This window comes from Falco peregrinus, chromosome 5 (assembly GCF_023634155.1).
Source record: "Falco peregrinus isolate bFalPer1 chromosome 5, bFalPer1.pri, whole genome shotgun sequence".
In the NCBI taxonomy this organism is placed as follows: domain Eukaryota; kingdom Metazoa; phylum Chordata; class Aves; order Falconiformes; family Falconidae; genus Falco; species Falco peregrinus.
This window is the reverse complement of record NC_073725.1, coordinates 61,508,144-61,525,801: the sequence shown is the minus strand read 5'-3', so window position 1 is coordinate 61,525,801 and position 17,658 is coordinate 61,508,144. Positions and strand designations below refer to the sequence as shown.

General features: G+C 45.1%; 1 protein-coding gene across 1 annotated transcript in view; it reads left to right on the top strand.

The window, feature by feature from the left end:
* The first annotated feature begins 259 nt into the window (after nt 1–259).
* Nucleotides 260–17,658, top strand: part of OBSCN (obscurin, cytoskeletal calmodulin and titin-interacting RhoGEF) — a 184,266-nt gene continuing 166,867 nt past the window's right edge. Inside the window, exons 1-4 of the mRNA XM_055805894.1 lie at nt 260–1,379; nt 9,829–10,098; nt 12,367–12,627; nt 16,340–16,642. Of these exons, the coding sequence (XP_055661869.1) occupies nt 260–1,379; nt 9,829–10,098; nt 12,367–12,627; nt 16,340–16,642 (1,954 nt within the window). The remainder of the gene's footprint in view (nt 1,380–9,828; nt 10,099–12,366; nt 12,628–16,339; nt 16,643–17,658) is intronic.

Here is a 17,658-nt window from a genome sequence, read left to right as displayed (position 1 = left end):
CCTGAAAACTTGTATTTTACCCAGTGCCCTCTGTGGGGAAGTGAGCTGCCGCCTTCATCAGGAGTTTGTTGAGCTCAAACTAAGAAATCTGCAAGACCTAAAATATTATGGGGGTGAGAAGGACTTGGAATGAGAAGGACAATGAGAATGTGACTCTTCCAGGTGCCAGACCGTGGAAGTGCAGCAATTCTTTGCCTGCACCATCTAATCTGCTCTCTCTTGATGCTTTTCTTTCTTGTCTTCTAGGAAATAAACCAACATGGATTACAGCTCGTTCAGTGGAGTCCCCCGGTTCTTGACCCGCCCTAAGGCGTTTATGGTGTCTGTGGGGAAGGATGCCACCTTGAGCTGCCAGATCATTGGAAACCCCGTCCCGGTTGTGAGCTGGGAAAAGGATAAACTTCCAGTCCAGTCTGGGGGAAGGTTTAAAACCACAGAAGATGGGGATCTCTATCGGTTAACGATCTATGATCTGAGCCTGGAAGATAGCGGCCAATATATCTGCCGGGCCAAGAACACCATCGGGGAAGCTTTTGCAGCTGTCAGCATCAAAGTTGGAGAGGAGACCACGGTAACGGAGTCAGCCCCATACTTCATCCAGAAACCCTCCTCCATCAAAGTAACACTGGGAGAAGATGTCATGTTCAAATGCAAAGTCCAGGGCAGCCCTCCCCTCTCTGTGAACTGGGAGAAGGATGGGAGACACCTACGGAACCGGGCTGATGCTGGACGCTTCCAGATTGAGTCTGCTGGGGAGTCAAACGCTCTCACCATCCAGCGTGCCCAGCTGGGGGACAGCGGCACCTACACCTGCCGGGCAGAGAACCCCATCGGCTCTGCCAGCGCTTCAGCTGCACTGGTGGTGGAAACGCAGGGCTCTTCCAACCCGGGCAGCAGCAGCCACTTTGATACCAGCTGCGGCAAGACAGCATCCTTGTTGTCTCACTTGCAGAAGAGGCGGGAGGAGATCAGGAAGATGGAAATCTCCCATGGGGCTCTTGATTTAACATCTGCCACAGCAGAAGGGTTGTCTGGCATTGGTTACAGCCTCTCCCGGGATTATGAGAGGGCAGCTGGACTTAGCACAAAAGGGGCCCACAACGCAACTTTTGGGACACTGACACGCATGTGCAGCGTGACAGAGGGGAAGCACGCCAAGCTGAGCTGCTATGTGACGGGCGAGCCCAAGCCAGAGATTGTGTGGAAGAAAGACAACGAGGTTATTACGGAAGGGCGGCGGTATGTCATCTATGAGGATGATCAGGAGAACTTTGTGCTGAAGATCCTCTTCTGCAAGCAGATAGACAACGGGCTGTACACCTGCACAGCCTCCAACCTGGCAGGCCAGACGTACAGCTCCGTGCTTGTCACAGTCAAAGGTGAGTGCTTATGTTTCTCACTGGGGTGGACATGTCTGCAAAGAGACAGCCAATGCACTTCTGAACTGGGGTGGGAGCGTGAACAAAACTTCTGCCACCAAAGTGCTGCAAAGGAGTGTGGGTTAGACATGAATAAAGCCCTCCAGCTGTAAAGGGGGTTAAACACTGGAATAGATGACCTGGGGAGAGCATCTCATCACTGGGGGGTTTTAGGAAGGTCAATAAACAGGCACCAGTCAGGGATGGATGGTGTAGAACTGGCTGGTTGTGAGGCAGCTGGGATGAACCAGATCTCTAAAGCTCCTATGCATCCTGGTTTTACTGTAATCTAAGAGATCTGTTACCATCCTCTGGACCAGTGACTGCTAAAGCCCCATCTTACCCTCTCGGCTTTAATCACATCTGGGTTTATATTCACCACAGGGTTTAATCAAACTGGCACACGCGTGCCATTTAAGCAGTAGTAAACTCCCCCCTGCAAGCTGAGTGCGTCAGGCTGCCGCAGATCCCTTGGGGGACCTACTCCAACTCTATTTACAGTCCATCTGGGCTTCCCTGTACAGGGTAACCCACCAGCAGCCTTGTTCTTGCCAGGTTCTTCAGCCTTTTCCCAGCTTGTGTTGCTGGACAGCCTATAGTCCTTGAATGCTCTCAGAACTCTACCAGGTCCAGGATTACTCTGTTTGCTGTGGTCAGTGGGGAAGAACTTGCCTTCAGAGGTTCCCTCACCCTCACTGCTGGTGGAGGTCAGACCAAGCTCTTCAGAATGGCAACAGAAAATGTGAACATATTTTCAGAAAGGAAGCTCTAAATTTTTGAGCTGCTCTCCCATTTGGCAGGGTTACAGCAGGCAGTTCACAGCCCAGGCAGCGCCTGTAAATTAACTTACAGATGCAAAAGGCTTTGCCACTTGAATGGCAAAATAGGTATTTTTGACTGGCAGCAAAATACATTAGAAATCCAAATAAGTAGGAAAGGTTCATGTTGATACCTGTCTTTAAGACTCTCAGCTTTTATCAGGTTTTCTGGTTTCCCTTTTCTGGACCTCTCCTTTCACACTCAACATCTTTCCCATCAGTAACTCAGTCTCTGTGTCCATCAGTGACACCTGCTCCGTGGAACTTGCTGCTGGCACTTGTCCCACCCATTGCTACCCCTTAGAGGTGCCGAGTGGTGTTGGGAAGGGTGTTTGTCCTCTTCCATAAAGCTGTGGTTACTTCATGAGTTGGGACTTGGAGCTGAAGACTGAGCCTGGCTCTCGGGTGAGTGTTCACTTTGAGGATGGCTCGAGTTCTTGCCTAAACACCTGTCTTGCAAAGACAAGCACCTTCCCCTCTGCCCATGGTTATTTGATTATTCTCAAAGGGTGCAAGCTGTTCCAAAAGAGATGGGGAAAGCAAGAAAAGCAGCAGGTCTGGGAGCCAGCACCATGGGAAAAGGTTATTGATCAATGTCCACTGTCAGGAGATGCCTGTGAGTCAGAGGGCTTAAGTGGAAATGTTTGTGGTCTGTTTCTTTGTTACGCTATACCATATTGGGCTTTCTGACCGGGCCAAAGCTGCCATGGAAAATCTACGTCTGTTGGTTATAATTAGGCCCTGAATAATGACTCTCCTTTGTGTCACCAGAAATCCTTCTCAGCCCTCCAAAGACAGCTCAAAATGATGTAGCAGTGTAGGGAGCTTTTAATTCTTTTTATGCCATCGGTGATGCCGTTAGCTCACCTGCCACTGGGTTTAGGGAGGTAGGTCATCTTCCCACACAACCTTCTTTTGGCTCAGTCGTGCAGAAGAGGTAAATTCTCCAAGCAGCCACCCATGGTAAACACCATGCTGCTGCGTTGGTCTTTCTGCAGGTAAGAGCCTATTTATAGAGCCTGTAACGCTGCACCCACACTGTGTGTCCATAGTCACATGTACCAGGAAAGACAGCTTCACGGGTTTAAATATGCTCTGGCATTTTGGTTCACAGAATGTCAACACAAGAATTTGAGTGAGGTTATTTATGGTTTTTTTTTAAAGGTAATAATAATAATAAAAAACCCTACCTAGCCCAGCATCCTGTCTGCCAGGTGTCTCTTAGCAGCTTCTCTGGGCATAGGACTGGGCACAAGTCAAACCTCTAGAAAGCCTTCTATGTGCTGTCAATCTCGATCCTAGACCTAAGGACCCAATGCATTTGAAGGCGCTTTGCTGAGCTCGTCCCTTTAAAGATCACTGAGCTTAAATAAAGATTTTTGAGCTGTTCATGAATGAGATGTCACGAATTGGATGTAAACCTCAACGGAAAAGTTACAGGCCAAGGACTTACTCTCACAATTAAGGAAAACCAAGAGTTGATTACTCTGATTCAGAAACGTGTCTGGAGCAAGGGTAAAATCAGAAGCTGTACACAAACACGAGCTGTAAAAGGAGTTAGGAAATACTTCCCAAGAGTGAACCTCTCTGACAAACCAAAAACCAGAGAGGATGGGAGGAACATGGATAACTGATTTGAATTTCCTGAAGGCTCTGGAGATGTCCCTATGCCGTGTGTAAAGTTAGCAAGAACAGCGTATAGGTCTCCATGTCAGGGCCGGGGCCAAGCTGTGTTCATCTGAGCCTCTGAGTACAGTAATTGGATACTGTATGGAAAGGTTAAAGGTTGCAACCCAAACAGGATCAAGACTGGAAAAACAGGCTGGTGCTGAGGCCACTTTATTCTCTCTCTGACCCTAAGTGATTTTGGGTGACTGCTATCACAGCAGTCCCTTTTGGGATCTCAAAGAGAGTTGCAACTTGAGAAACGGGGAGTTAGAAAGGGAACTTGGAAAGTATGGTAACTGGGAAGACCAAAGGCACAAGGTGGTAGAACCTTGTCCACGCACCTTTAGATAGCTTGTGTTGGGAGGATTTTCCATATTCTTACCCTCACTGGATCATTTTTGTTAGGCAGATTATTCCGTTGCCTCTGGAACTCCAAAATGCAGAATGTGTGAGAAGGCCAGGATAGGCAAGAGGGAAACGTAGGCAAGGGAGAAGACGAGGTCAAGCAGACAGATATGCCTTGAGAAGGTTAATGAAACATTGGCTCCTTTGCAGGCTGCACCTATTCTTAGCAAAATATGTGTTAGCAGGACCTGCTTTTGAAAAATAACATCATCTCATTGCTAGTTTGCTTGGTACGAACCAAACAAAAAAGCCCATGACACTCTGCAGAAATATGTTCTCAAGACAAGCAGCCAAATTCATAGCTGATCTAAGCTCTTGCAGTTTCCTGCTAACTTCATGAGCTGCTCTTGCTCCTGTGCTCCCCCAGGGTTTTGCTTTTCTGTTTCTATTTCACATTTTTCCCAGTAGGCAGGCTTTTGTAGCTCTTATATGATCTCTTATTTCTCCTTTAGAAATGTTCTTGCCTTTGTTATATGCCTTCATGGGTATTTCTGCTTTGGCTAAAATCAGATTAGTAGAAAAAACTGCACAGTCAAAAATAATTCTAAAAAATAATAGATCATCTTGATACCAGAGAGGAATTTGTGACCTTTCAGGGCACTGAAAATTAGCCATGACCTGGGAGTCCAGATGTAACAGGGACACAGCAGATTTGCTATTCCAATTCACACCACTGAGCTCTCACAGAAGTAAATGTTTCTAGATAACGGTTGATTTGAAGTGATCGGAAAAACAGTGTTTTGTAGTTTTGATTGGATTCTGTATGAAATGGCATCCACTTGAGCTGCTCTTCCAGCTTGCAAGACGTACAGTTGAGGTACCTCTTGCTTCTGCTCCCCCACTGCAGGCTGCACCAGCCGTGGCCACCCCATGTTTTGCACAGCGCACGGCGCTGGCTCTTCCCTTGTCCTGAGCTCTGATGACTTGAGCAGAGCTGAAAGTGCTTTGTGTTGTGGGGGACACAGCCCAGCTGCGAGAGCTTCCTTAGGAATCGATGTGCTCAGGAAATTTTGTATTGGTTTCCTTCTCTGTACTGCCTTACAGTACAACTGCACAATTAAGAGGATTTTTTACATCTTTTTGCTCAGATACACTTCTGCTAAGCAAGAGCGCTCACACTACTAACAGCAACACCAGGTACTACTGTAATTGGGAATTCATAGTTCACTGCCTTGCTGCATAATGGAATCTCATTCTTACCATAGAACTTTCATATTTTTGTAAAACATATTTTTTAAAAGATACTATTTCAATTGCTTTAAGCTTTTGTAGAAAAGCCAGAAAAAAATTGTGAAGTTTTCTTTTAAACTACTGCTACATAGCATAAACTGGTATTCCATGCATGTGAGGGGAAAAAAGATCATATTTATGTCTTAAAAGTACACAAAGGCTTTTTTTTAGTTTGGATTTTACATCCGTTCACAGAGATATTAACACAGTAAGTCTATTACCAAATGCAAGGGAATTTACAAAGTCAATTGTGGTGAGTAGTCCTATTTCAGCTTTATAGGACACTCTGCTCTAAAGAAAAAGATTATGGCTTTTCTTCTTGCTCTATTACCCAATTGGCATTTAAGTTGATCTGCTAAAAGTGTATCTGCTTCAGTGGCAGCTCAAATTAACCCATTAAAGGAATATGCAGATCTCTGAGAATTTTATTTATTTTTTTAATACTTCACATCAAACCGTGGCTTCCGAAAAGCACTGTGGCACATCACCTGGCCACAGGCAAATGTCAGACTGAAATGAAAAAAACAGGTTTTCTAGCACTCCTGAGTGTTTCCACTGCAGTCATTCTGACACAAACCACCTAGATATTCTCAAAGGACATTTGAATAATTGTTTTGAGCAAAATCAGCATTTTGCTGTGGAACTTGAGAGAGAGATCGGAAATCACCGTTTTGCTTAATGTTAAATAATTCCTAACCAGCTCTGATATTTACAGGAACTGGAGATGGGAATTAGTGGCACTTCATATCTGAAATGGAGGGTCCCTGGGAGGATTATGTCACATGTAACTCAGCTGAACATGCTTTTTGCTTACCTTACAAGGACATTTGCAGCTATTATTAACGTTTTGGATAGTAAGGAGAATGGTTGTTAGCCAAATGGTTTTCTCACACATTAGAGTCATATTTAACATGAGCTTGCACTGAGAATTACCCTGTGAAGGGGTAATACACTGCAAACAGGCACTGAGAAATGAGCAGTCAATATTTATAGACTTTATCAGATCAAACAAAGTTATCTGAAGCAGTCCTCCCCGACATGCCTATAGAAGTTACAGCCCAGAATATTTCTGAATTGTATTGGGTGCTGTATAGACAGGTAAGAGAGGATGCCTACGTTAGAGAATTTGCAATATAAATGTCAAAACCTGACAAGCTGCAGGCCAGTGTGGGGTGAAAGAGAGTAACAGAGGGCTCTGCTCGACTCACCGTGCTGGCCAGTGGAAGAGTAAGTGTATTTATTTGTTTTCACATTTAGCTGGTTAAGTGGTAAGTACACTGGAAGTCTGATGTAAAGTTTAGAGCTTCCTTCCTCAGAGTGAGTCTTTTTCGTACAAATACTATATGGTTATATATTCCAGTTGTCTTGATGAGTTTATTAACAAGGAAGATGAGCAGCTGCCTTTCACAGACCTTTCCTTGAGATCTGGGTGGCCTGTTGGTCAGCTGGAGACACTGTTCCCTCCTGGCTACCTCTCTGAGCGTCTCTCTGGGCAGGGGGCTGGTTATAGGCCAGGTGAATTGCTTGGGATGCTTACTCCCAAGAGACCTGTGGTCCTTCTGTAGTCCCCTGACCAAAATTAACCCCCCTCTGTCTGACCAGGTACGTGCTAGACCATGTAAGGAGCATGAAGTTATATTCAGGAAGAGGAGGCTGGTGGATTTTGGAGCCTCTCTTACATCTCCAAAGCAGAAAAAGCAGTGGGCTGGGTGAATCCTAGCCTTTGAGTCAGTTTATCAGCTGCTGTCTCTCTGAAGCCTTGTTCAGAGTGAGATAAGATGTGTGTGCACATGTCAGTAGGACAAAAAGCTGGTTTTTGAGGATATCTGTGACCCCAAGCTGCCAAAGATAGCCTTGCACCTACTTTCTTTGGCTGGAAAAGCTGTGCTGTTAACTGCAACATGTATGAAACAGTCAACCAACTCTTCTGTGTTTGTATATTTAAGAGCTTTTTCCTAGAGTAGCTTCTCTTCTTTTTTAACCTTAGCTACTGCTTAGTGAGTGTAAAGGGAGAGGGAGTGGTTAATGATATGGCCAGTTGCTCCAGGTATGTGCTTCTCAGGTGCATCTGGTATTTCTTTTTGGCCCTTGGACATGTATTTGTGTTCTCAGTGTCAGCTCCAGCCTCCCTCCTATCTCACACAGCAACACTGCATCCAGCTCCCGGAGGCTGGCATCCTTCTGATCCACGCTTTCTTGACCTCATCCTCTTGCTTGTTCCCGTGGCATGAGAATTATAACTGTTACATCCCCCCTGACTACAGGGGGTGTTCCCAGAGGTGATACATGGATTGCAGGTGCAGGAGTCTGAGTTGCCTGTTGGTTAAAGAAAAAAACATAATTAATATGTGGAGTGTGGGCAGAGCAGGTCTGTGTAACTGTACCTGAAGGCTTTCTAAGTCAAGGCTTTGACTTGCCTTGAACTGAGGTACAGTAGGGCAAAACAGTTTTTAAGAAAATAACCAAGCTGACATGGTGAGCTAGAGTCATCTTCCTGTTCCTAAAGGAATGATATGGGTTCCCAGCCAGGTTTTAATCAGGGTAACAACCAAGGTAGCAGATCGTATTGCTCCTTCCAGGTGTCCTGCCAAGCCCTGAGAGTCTGATATCTCTATCCAGGCTGTGCTCAGCTAGAAACCATTAGAGGGTTTTGGTATGTGACAGCTGCAACTGTGGCAGTGCCAGGGATTGAGTGAACAACCTGCAAAACTGGACGCATGTTTCCAGGGCTTGAGTTCAGAAAAGCACAAACCAGATGAAAGACAGCACTGCTCCTGTTGCAGCTCCAGTCCCAGTGGTGGGGCAGGAGGGGACAGGTAACAAACTCAGTTATATGCTGCGCTACCAGATCTGAATTTTACAAAATGAAGGCTCCTGGCCATCAAATTTTGGATGTGGGATGTTTGAGAGCATCAATGTGTGTTTTTCCATCTTCTAGACCATGGAGACTCTGAGTGGGGCGTGCCACCGTGGGCATGGGCTTATAAATCTAAGACAAGTCTACTCCTGCTTGAGTCCTAGATTCATGCTTGGCTGCTAGTGGCCACATGAAATTCCCAGCCTTGCGGGGGGGGGTGTGTGTGTGTGGTCAGGGAGAGGAAGAACGGAGCCACAAAAGAAGGCTGGGAGCTGGTGCAGCCGTTATTAGAGGATGACAGCACATGTCAAGACACAATGTCTCATGAATCGTGAGTGGTGATGCATCAGCAGTGGCTAATCCAAACCTGTGAAATGACTGTGGCACTAGTCCCCTGGCTGTGACCACCAGCTGTCCTCTTCAGTCCAATTCCCCTTTCTCCAGTTTAGTGCTGGGGTATCAGGGTGATTTCACAGCACAGCTGTCACTGGAATTAAACATTGTTCTCTTCATAAAATGTCTTCCCTCACTGCCATGCAGCTGTTTTGCGTGTTTGCTCTACACTTTGTTTTCTCCCTGAGCCAGAGCACTGCAGCCCCAGTGCTAGAGGAAAGCAGAGGCAGCTGGGACACTCGGGCTCTTTCTCTAGTTCTTTTATCATCATTGGCAAAAGCTGATACAGAGCCTTTGGTGCCAGCAGGGAGAGCAGCAAACTCCATCAGTTACTTCTGTGCTTTCCTCCCTGCTCTATCCTTCTGTGCACAGCCACCTCCCATCTTTCTGTGCCCTTGCAGATAGCTCCACTGAGCTCACTTCTGCTGCAAGACCCCTAAAATATTGGTTCTTGCCCCAGCTGACCAGCTTAGCTGTTCATGCATTTAGAATTGCTGCCCTGTGCCCTCTCCCTACGGAGATAGCTTGTTTGCTATTCGGCCACCTGTAGCATGATTGTGTTAGAGGTTTTTATTCTGACATGAAGTGGCTGTTGCTCAAGATAGGGTGAGACTGGGTGAGCCCTGCCTTTCATTCTGTTGGCATCACTAGGTGGCAAAGTGCAACAGAGACGTTCATGCTAGAGGATGAGCAGGTCACAGGAGGAGAATTTATTAACCTGATGCTTCAACAGCTTGTTCACATTTATTAGGATTGGAGCAAACTCCTCTGTCTGCTGCTGTAGTTCAGACTCGTACTGCTTTGTTTTTAGATAAGTCCTTAAAATACTCTTGCTGGGATTTAAGATTTTTTTTTCATGTGAGAGCAGAACACCTACTGTAGTAGGGCTTGATTATGGGTCTGGATGGAAGCTCAGGACAAACCAGCATCATTGATAAAATGTGTTATTACTTAATTTTTTTTCTATTGACTTTTTATTTGCACATTTCTTAGACAACCATAAACTTTTGCTTCTCCTTTCCGTTTTTCTCCTCTTAAGAACCTGCAATACCCTTCAAGGAAAAACTGAAGGATCTTGAAGTGAGGGAGAAGGAATCTGCCACCTTCCAATGTGAAGTGCCTGTTCCTAGTACAGAGACAGCTTGGTTCAAGGAGGAAACCAAACTCCGGCAGAGCAAGAAATACAACATTGAAGAAGAGGGCACTTATCGCCGGCTTACTGTTCAGAATGTCACCACGGATGATGATGCTGTCTATATCTGTGAGATGAAAGAAGGCAGCAGGACTGTCGCAGAGTTGGCTGTTCAAGGTAAGAAAGGTTCTTGCTACTTCAGATCAGCCAGGTCTCACCTACCAAGTGTGAGAGACTCGACCTTGTGAATGGCATTTGCTCCGTGAAGGTGTGCGGTGAAGAACAGCAGACTCCCTTACGGTGTGAGAGGAGAGCGACATGTGGTCAGTCAGTAGGTCTCAGGGTCTCCAGCCAGGGTGTATCTCTGGGACATAGGGTCAGAGATTGGGGAGAGATTGTGTTGCTGCACAAGATATGTCCCTTGGTGGGGACATACGCTTCAAGGGGCTTCCTAGAAGGCAAAGTCCTTGAGCTGTAGCCTAGCGCTGTAGACTTCCTATAACATGATCCCAAGCATCAGATGTGTTCTCTGGCACTGTCTCACACATGTCTTGTCTGGTGAACACAGTGGTGAATCTTGTCTGAGAGTGGTGCTGACTGCTGGGAAGCTGGCTTAGCAGCTGTGCTTTATGGTCCAACATGTGGTGCAGGTTGCAGTCGGTACCAGTACGTTTTCAGATTGGAAACTGGATCCATGCTTCAGATCCTGGACATCTGGAGCTGTTCTCTGGAGTTTGGAAAGTTGATGAGAAAGGTACAAAATGTGGATATAGATCCATGTCTTCTGAGTCTGGTGGTTTAGGGCTGAAGGGCTGGTAGGTGTGGAACCTGGTGTGGTGTGGAACCTGGTGTGGTGTGGGATGTGTCTCACCGTGAGTAGAGACATCAGAGATGCAGGCCTGGCTGCAGAAGGGACCATCTGTCCTGAGATCCCTGATTTGCTGTATGAGCAAGAATCTCCCCATGCAGCTCCAGGACATACAGTTTTGATTTTGATGATGCTTATGCTGGTGTCATTGACATGTCTCCTGTTGCATGAATTGGAGACCTGTTAGAGCTGCAGGATTCTACTTGTCCTGGCTCATTTGAAGCCTGACTTTACTCCCAATGAAACCAGAAGTTCTTTGCTACATAAATTGGTGCAAGATGTCTGGGTGAGGTGCATCCTTGTGCTAATTCCTTTTTGTATCATTAGCAAAGAGTTGAGAGTGCACACGAGTGGAGGCAGAAGGGAAAATTTAGTCGAGACGCAGGAGAGTTCAGGTGGACATCGTTTTGTTGCATCTTCTACTAGGTATAGACCAGCCAAACGCTGTGTGTTTGGTCCCAGCAGGACAGCTGGTGTTTTACTTGTTTGCTCTATGGTACTATGGCATGTTCCATTAAAAAGAGAGTGACTGAGCCAGGTGGAGCTCTCAGGAGGGAAAGGAGGCAGAGCCTTCCTGGGGAAGTCCTGTGCCTGCTCCGGGGGTGAGAAGATTCGAGAGAGCAGGGTGGTGGTGGGAAAATGTGAGAGCTTGGCAGGATGCAAAGGGCTGCAGTGCCATGGACGCTGCTGAGGGCAGTGAGGACAGACATGTGGCCAGGCTTTGGAGAGGGTGAGCAGAGAACTGAGGTCCTGTTGATGAAGTGTGTTCGATCTGTTGCTTTGTGAAGAAGCTCAGCATTGCTTCTCATTAAATAGCTGTAGGTGCTGTGCCTGGGTGAGGGCTTTTCTGCCTGACAGGGACTGCTCCAGGGCTGGGGCCAGTCACCATCTGTCAGGAGGGGTGGTCCCCTGATGTTTTGTTCAAGCTTTCCTGTGGATAGTCACATCTTGTAACTACGTGGTTATTCTAATAAGTGCTGATGATCGCAGTCACTGGGAAAGGAGACAGATGAGTGAAGTTCATTCCATGTGAATTTCTGGGTTGACTTTAAGGAGAAACCTGAATTTTTCAGTGTGTGTTCTATTAATTCAGCTGAACTGGTGTGTTTGCCGTCTTGGTTGTGTAACTTACTGGTAACTCTGATGGAGGCAAAATCCCGAAGACAGATGAGAGACCTGTCTGCTTTTAAGGCTGACCTACTTGAGCAAAGTTTTAATTTGAATTCCCATCATATGCAGGCAATGAAAGCTATATCACTGTCAGATCTCTTCTTGGCAAGGCCATGTACCTTGTGTTTACATAGCAGCAGACTCTGCATGGGTAGGCTAGAAAACACGAGCAACTGTAGTCAAACAAGATTACTTTTCTGTCTTTGAAAGCCGAAATGAGTCCTTGGGATTATCTGTCCTGTGTAACTCAGAGCCTTGGAATTCATTTAGGGGTGTCTGCATAGTGTCTATAATGTTTTGATTAGGTGAGAACTGTTGACTAGTCCTGTTGTAGTCTGGATGGTCTAGTGTTGCCAGAAACTTTAACATCTGCAATTTGCTGATCATAATTACTTTCTTCTTTAAAGGGAACATCATTAAAAAACTTCCACGAAAGACTGCGGTCTTCATAAACGATACAGCTATCTTCTGTGTGGAGCTGGACAATGACTGCCAGAACATCCGATGGCTGAAAAATAAAGAAGAAGTGAAATCCAGCGATCGAATCTCTATCACATGCTCTGGCAAGCAACACACCATGACTATCCGAGATTGTAAGATGGAAGATGCTGGTGAGATTGCCTTCCTGGCTGATGAAAGCAGGACTTCTACCCAGTTCACCGTGACCAGTAAGCTTCACTTTTATTTGGCCTTCGTTTTGTGTCTTCCCCAGCAAGCAGGTATTCCCTGCAGGTAGCACTGCTGTTTCAGGTACCACCATGGTAAGTTGGTTGTCCAAAGACAGCAGAAAGTTTGATGTCTGCCACAAAAAGTCAACAGCCTGACCGTGAGTGTTATGAGATGTTATGGAGAGCTCAAACCAGAGAGAGAAGAGGAGTCCTGGGGAAAGAGCACGGCACAAACATGTATCTTATCTGCACCATTCTCATTTTGTGCTGGCATGAATGTAGAATGATAACTCAGTAAGACATGGGCTAAGGGACATGTGTCTTCTCCCCTCTGGGAGATGCTTAGAAAACAATGTGTAAGTTGCGTACGTCACAGTTGCCTTGCTTCATTGTACACAGAGTGCTGCGGGTGCTCCATCTACACCCGTTTTCCAAAATCGTTAGTTTCTTTGAGGGGCATCTGTCAATTTTTGCTGTAGGGATAATACTATTTCTAGCAAATAGGGGCCACTTCTCTCTCCGTCTCTCTCTTCTGAGGATCTTGGGGGGTAGAGTCAGCCAGCATTCAATTCCTTCCTAGGTCTTGAGTCTACAGAGACATGAGGGTAGTTTGTGGGTATGCTGGCTCTTACTGGGAAGTAGATAGGTGCCTTAAACATTTTTGGCAGAGTATGAAGTTCATTTCGATTCTAGCAAGCAAAAACATCTGTGAAGGAACATCTACACACATGCAGATGAAGCATTTCAGGCGTAATCAAATGTTCATCAAACTTGAATTATCTTACTTTGATTTTAACTTCTTAAGCTGTTTGCATTAAAATAAATTATAAAATAAAAAGAAATAAAATTTAAAAAAACCCCAAACAACAAAAAACCTGCAAGCAAAAGGGGAAATGCTTCCCCCTGAAAACAGAGTTGCTTTTCTTTTGTGAAGCCCAGCAAAGCAGTGTCCTCTCTCATCCTCTTTGTCACGACCAAGCTGGGCAGACGCTGTGAATTGGTGGTAGCTCTGCTGAAAGAAGGGATCTGTGTCCTCTTCAGCTTTACTTGGGGAGACTGATGTAATACACAGGCGGGAGGATTCCTTCAGCTGGCACACCTGATCTGAGCAAGGATTTGGTTGACAGAGCAGTAGCAGCAGGTGCGATGTAGTTGAGATCGGATATGAAATGAAATTTTGGTGAAGTTGCGTAATTTTAGTTAGCTTTATTTTGATGGTGCTGCATTTCCCCCAGGCAAAAGCTGCTTCCTTTAAGACAGGGAAGTGCCTGTGGTTTCTGGCTCTGCTGCATTTCTGGTTTGCATGTGAACAAATTGCGCGCTGTAGTCCCTCTTTGGGAAGAATAATACTTTTCTCCCACCACCACCTCCAAAATGCAGTTACTCAGAGGTAAAAAGAAATCTTTAAATACAGGTTTGTAACTACTGTGTTATCTAAACTTCACTGCAGCATTTTGATGCTATTGAGCTAAAATGAGGTATTGTGTTTAGCATTGTGACAGTTTCTAAGATGTTTGGAAAACTGTAACATCCAACCAAGCACCTACTCAATGGGAACGACAAAGTTCAGTTTAATTTTGGACTCTGCTGTTTAAGTTATGACGAAAATGTTGATTCATGGAATAGAAAAAGGTAAGAAGCTGCCTTCCTGCAAACGGGTATCTCTGAAGAGAATATTACATTACCATTTCTGATGGTAAGGTCAAGTGATCCGATTCCAGGGTCTCTAGTATTCAGCTTAACGCTACACTAATGGGACCTTTGGCTTCTAGTTCTGACCAGCAGTAACTGACAGGCTGGTAACTGTGCACCCCACAGCACTTATGTGTCTATTTATGTAACGAAGGTAAACTATATCGCACTGAGATTTCCTATTTTTACACTTCACGCATATCTGATTAGCTGCTTGAAGAATCCTGTGTACTGTGTTCACATCTTTTGTAATTAGGTGGATGAGATTGGTGCTGGCTGTTCTAATAGCATTTATCAGGCAATCAATGTTTATATATTATTTGCTCAGTATCTTGCATTGTTACTATGCCTGTTTTAAAGATGGGTAAACTGAGGCAGAGAGAAGACTGGTTGTCCCAGGGTTCAGTTTTGGTCTAGGCTCGTTATACAGGCTCCCTCCATACTCATGAATACCTGAGTATTTGTAATGTGTGGTTCATTTCACCCGTCTCGCACACCTTCTTTAAGCTGGGATGAATTGCTCCTGAGTGTGCAGTTCTCCGTGGGATTACAGCTGGAGTCTGGTTGACTGATTTAAACCAGTCACCTTTCAGCCAAAATTAAACGAAATGAATCCTTTAGCACGTCATGAGATGTGTAACTAGAGCATATCAGATAATTCCTACCCCCTTGACCATATCAGTGGCAGCGCATAGTGAATAACCCTGATGGGACTTGAGCCTTCTCAAAAGGGTTCAAAAGGCTGAATGTAAATCTTCATTATACAAATATCTGCAGGGTTACATTGGTGACTTCAGGTACTGTAATACAGCCACATCTCCTCAATTGTAGGGGCTCATGATAGGGACATGTCTTTTGAAGTTAATTCCCCAACCGCAAAAAGCTGTCTCTGCATAAATTCCTAAACCAGAGACCCACTCACGGGACACAAAGTTATAATACACACCTTCTGCACTGGGAGAACATAAAATTCAGAAGCAGGACAGGTATCCAGCTGAAAGTGGCTGCAGAGAACAGCGAAGCCTGTGTAGCAAGCAACTGACATCTCCCTAACTCTAAAACCCGTGTGCTGTTTATTCATGTCTATCTTTTATTTTTGAAATATGCCAGCTGTACACTATTTAGCTGCTCTGTGTTGAAACCTGTCGAGGATCTGGGCTGAAATGTTTTAGTGTATGGTTAGAACAGATTCTCAAGAAGGAGGATGACATAGACTCCTGGCACAGGCTGCTTTTTACGGAGTAGATTTACACTGCTGCGCAGGACGCCACACCTGTGTGCAAAGCATTGCAAAATATCGCCGCGTTCTTCCTTGGTGCAATGGTGCCTTGCTACGCATCGATTCTCACAGGCACGCCTACGTTCCTGGCTGCGGGGATGTGTATGGTTGAAATTCTGACAGAAGATAAATACCAGCAGACTTACAGAATTAGTGCAACTGTCCCTGTGCAGTGATGTCTAGTAAGCAGGGCAAAATTGTGCCACCTTGCTAGGGTAATCCCATTAAGGTATTTTTGATTTTTGTTTTTTTATTGTTGTTGGTTTTTTGGGTTTTTAGTCTGGATTTACACTAGGGAAGTGGACTGGGAATTTGATGCATAGGATTTTGAACAAACTTTGGTGTTTTTACCCATCTTCTGGGTGAAAATAACAAGCTGATTGTTAGTCTGCTTTGCCCAGGAGTTGTATAGGAAGCAATGTGGGTCTGTATCTAGCACTGGGATTTTAAGCCTATGAACTGTTCATTGCAGATTCTTTGTGCAGACAATTGTAATAGTGTGTAGAAATCACATATGTTTAGCTGTGAAGGTAGGAGTATTATACATCTTTGCATAATACAGCCCCAAAAAGCACATTCTATCCATTCTCTTGCTTTTCCATCCTGCATCAATGTTTTATGGAGGTTTATTAAGCAAGAGTAGCTTTTAGTTCAGTGTAAGCTTTTCCAGTGAGGTACAGTGGCTTTTCCACTCTGACTTTTTTCTCTGCTTTTTTGCTTTTTTTTTTTCCCCTTGTGCAGCTCCCAAAAAACCTCCCACCCAACCCCCAGCTGACCCTGTGGTGAAAAATAAAACAGAAACCTCAGTGACGCTAGCATGGTCCCCTCCGAAGATGGACCGCCCCATTCCAATTGATGGCTACATCGTGGAACGCAAGAAACTGACTGGCTTTACCTGGGCGAGGTGCCATGAGTCTCATGTCCCTGTCCCAGAGTTCACGGTGAACAACCTGTCGGAAGAGGCTGACTATCAGTTCCGAGTGTCTGCAGTCAACTCCTATGGACAGAGCCCCTACCTGGAGTTCCCAGGGAGCATGCACCTTGGTGAGCTCAAAACCTTTGTAAAATGGGTCAGTCTGTGCTGCTCTGCCACATGGGTGCTCTAAAATGTTTCCCATGGCTTTGAGGAGGATAGAGCAATTGCACAGCAAAACCTTTTCCCCTTCACTGCTGGTTCTCCTATCTCATTTCAACCACTGACCACCTCCAAAGTGATGGTGGTTGGGTTTCTGCGATAGAGCTGTGAGTGTGCTTATATTCCAGTATCTCACATCGGGCTGTGTGAGAGGCAGAGCTCTCTGCAATGGACCTTAACCCTGTAAATACTTCTAGACCTGGTATGAAGTGAAAAATAGAGGTGGGCTTATAATAAAATTTTCAAGATTATTACCAAGCTTGCATCTAAAGAATATTTGTGGGTGATCATATTGTGATGAAAACCAAGTTCCAGTCAGTCTCTTTTTTAATCTTAGAGTTACTAGGAGAAATAATGGGGTTATTACTATATTTCTCAAGTGTCAGTGTGCCAATAGAATCATCGTGTGCAATGAGATTGCTTCTTCCTTTGATTCATTGCACTGGAAAATATCTGCACAGACTTTGATCATACTGTGTCTTGTTATTTTTGTCATCCTTTTCTCTAGCTGTCTAAACATGTCTGTGTTTTCCTAAGATATGTAAAAGTGACTTAAGGCTGGGTGGCCTCCTTATGATGCTTCTGAAATCTAAGAATAAAACTGGTTATATAAATAAATAGCTCGCTTGTTGGGGAACCTAGGTGTTTCGGGCTTTTTATGCCTTTAAACATCTTAGAGAAAAAAATATCAGTAAAATATGCCTGTTGTTCTTTCCTTGCAGAAACAGGGCTTACCCTAATGCCAGAGGTCAGTTACCTGCAGCTGTAGAAATCAAATCCTGTTGACCAACTGTGCATTGCCTTCGGTGCACAGAAATTGTATAAGGCTGCATGATTTTATTCTTACATCTTGATTATCTCAAGATCTTTGTTCTTAGGAAGACCTGTTCTCCAGCGTGGCAGTCTTGTGTCCTTTGGTCTCAGA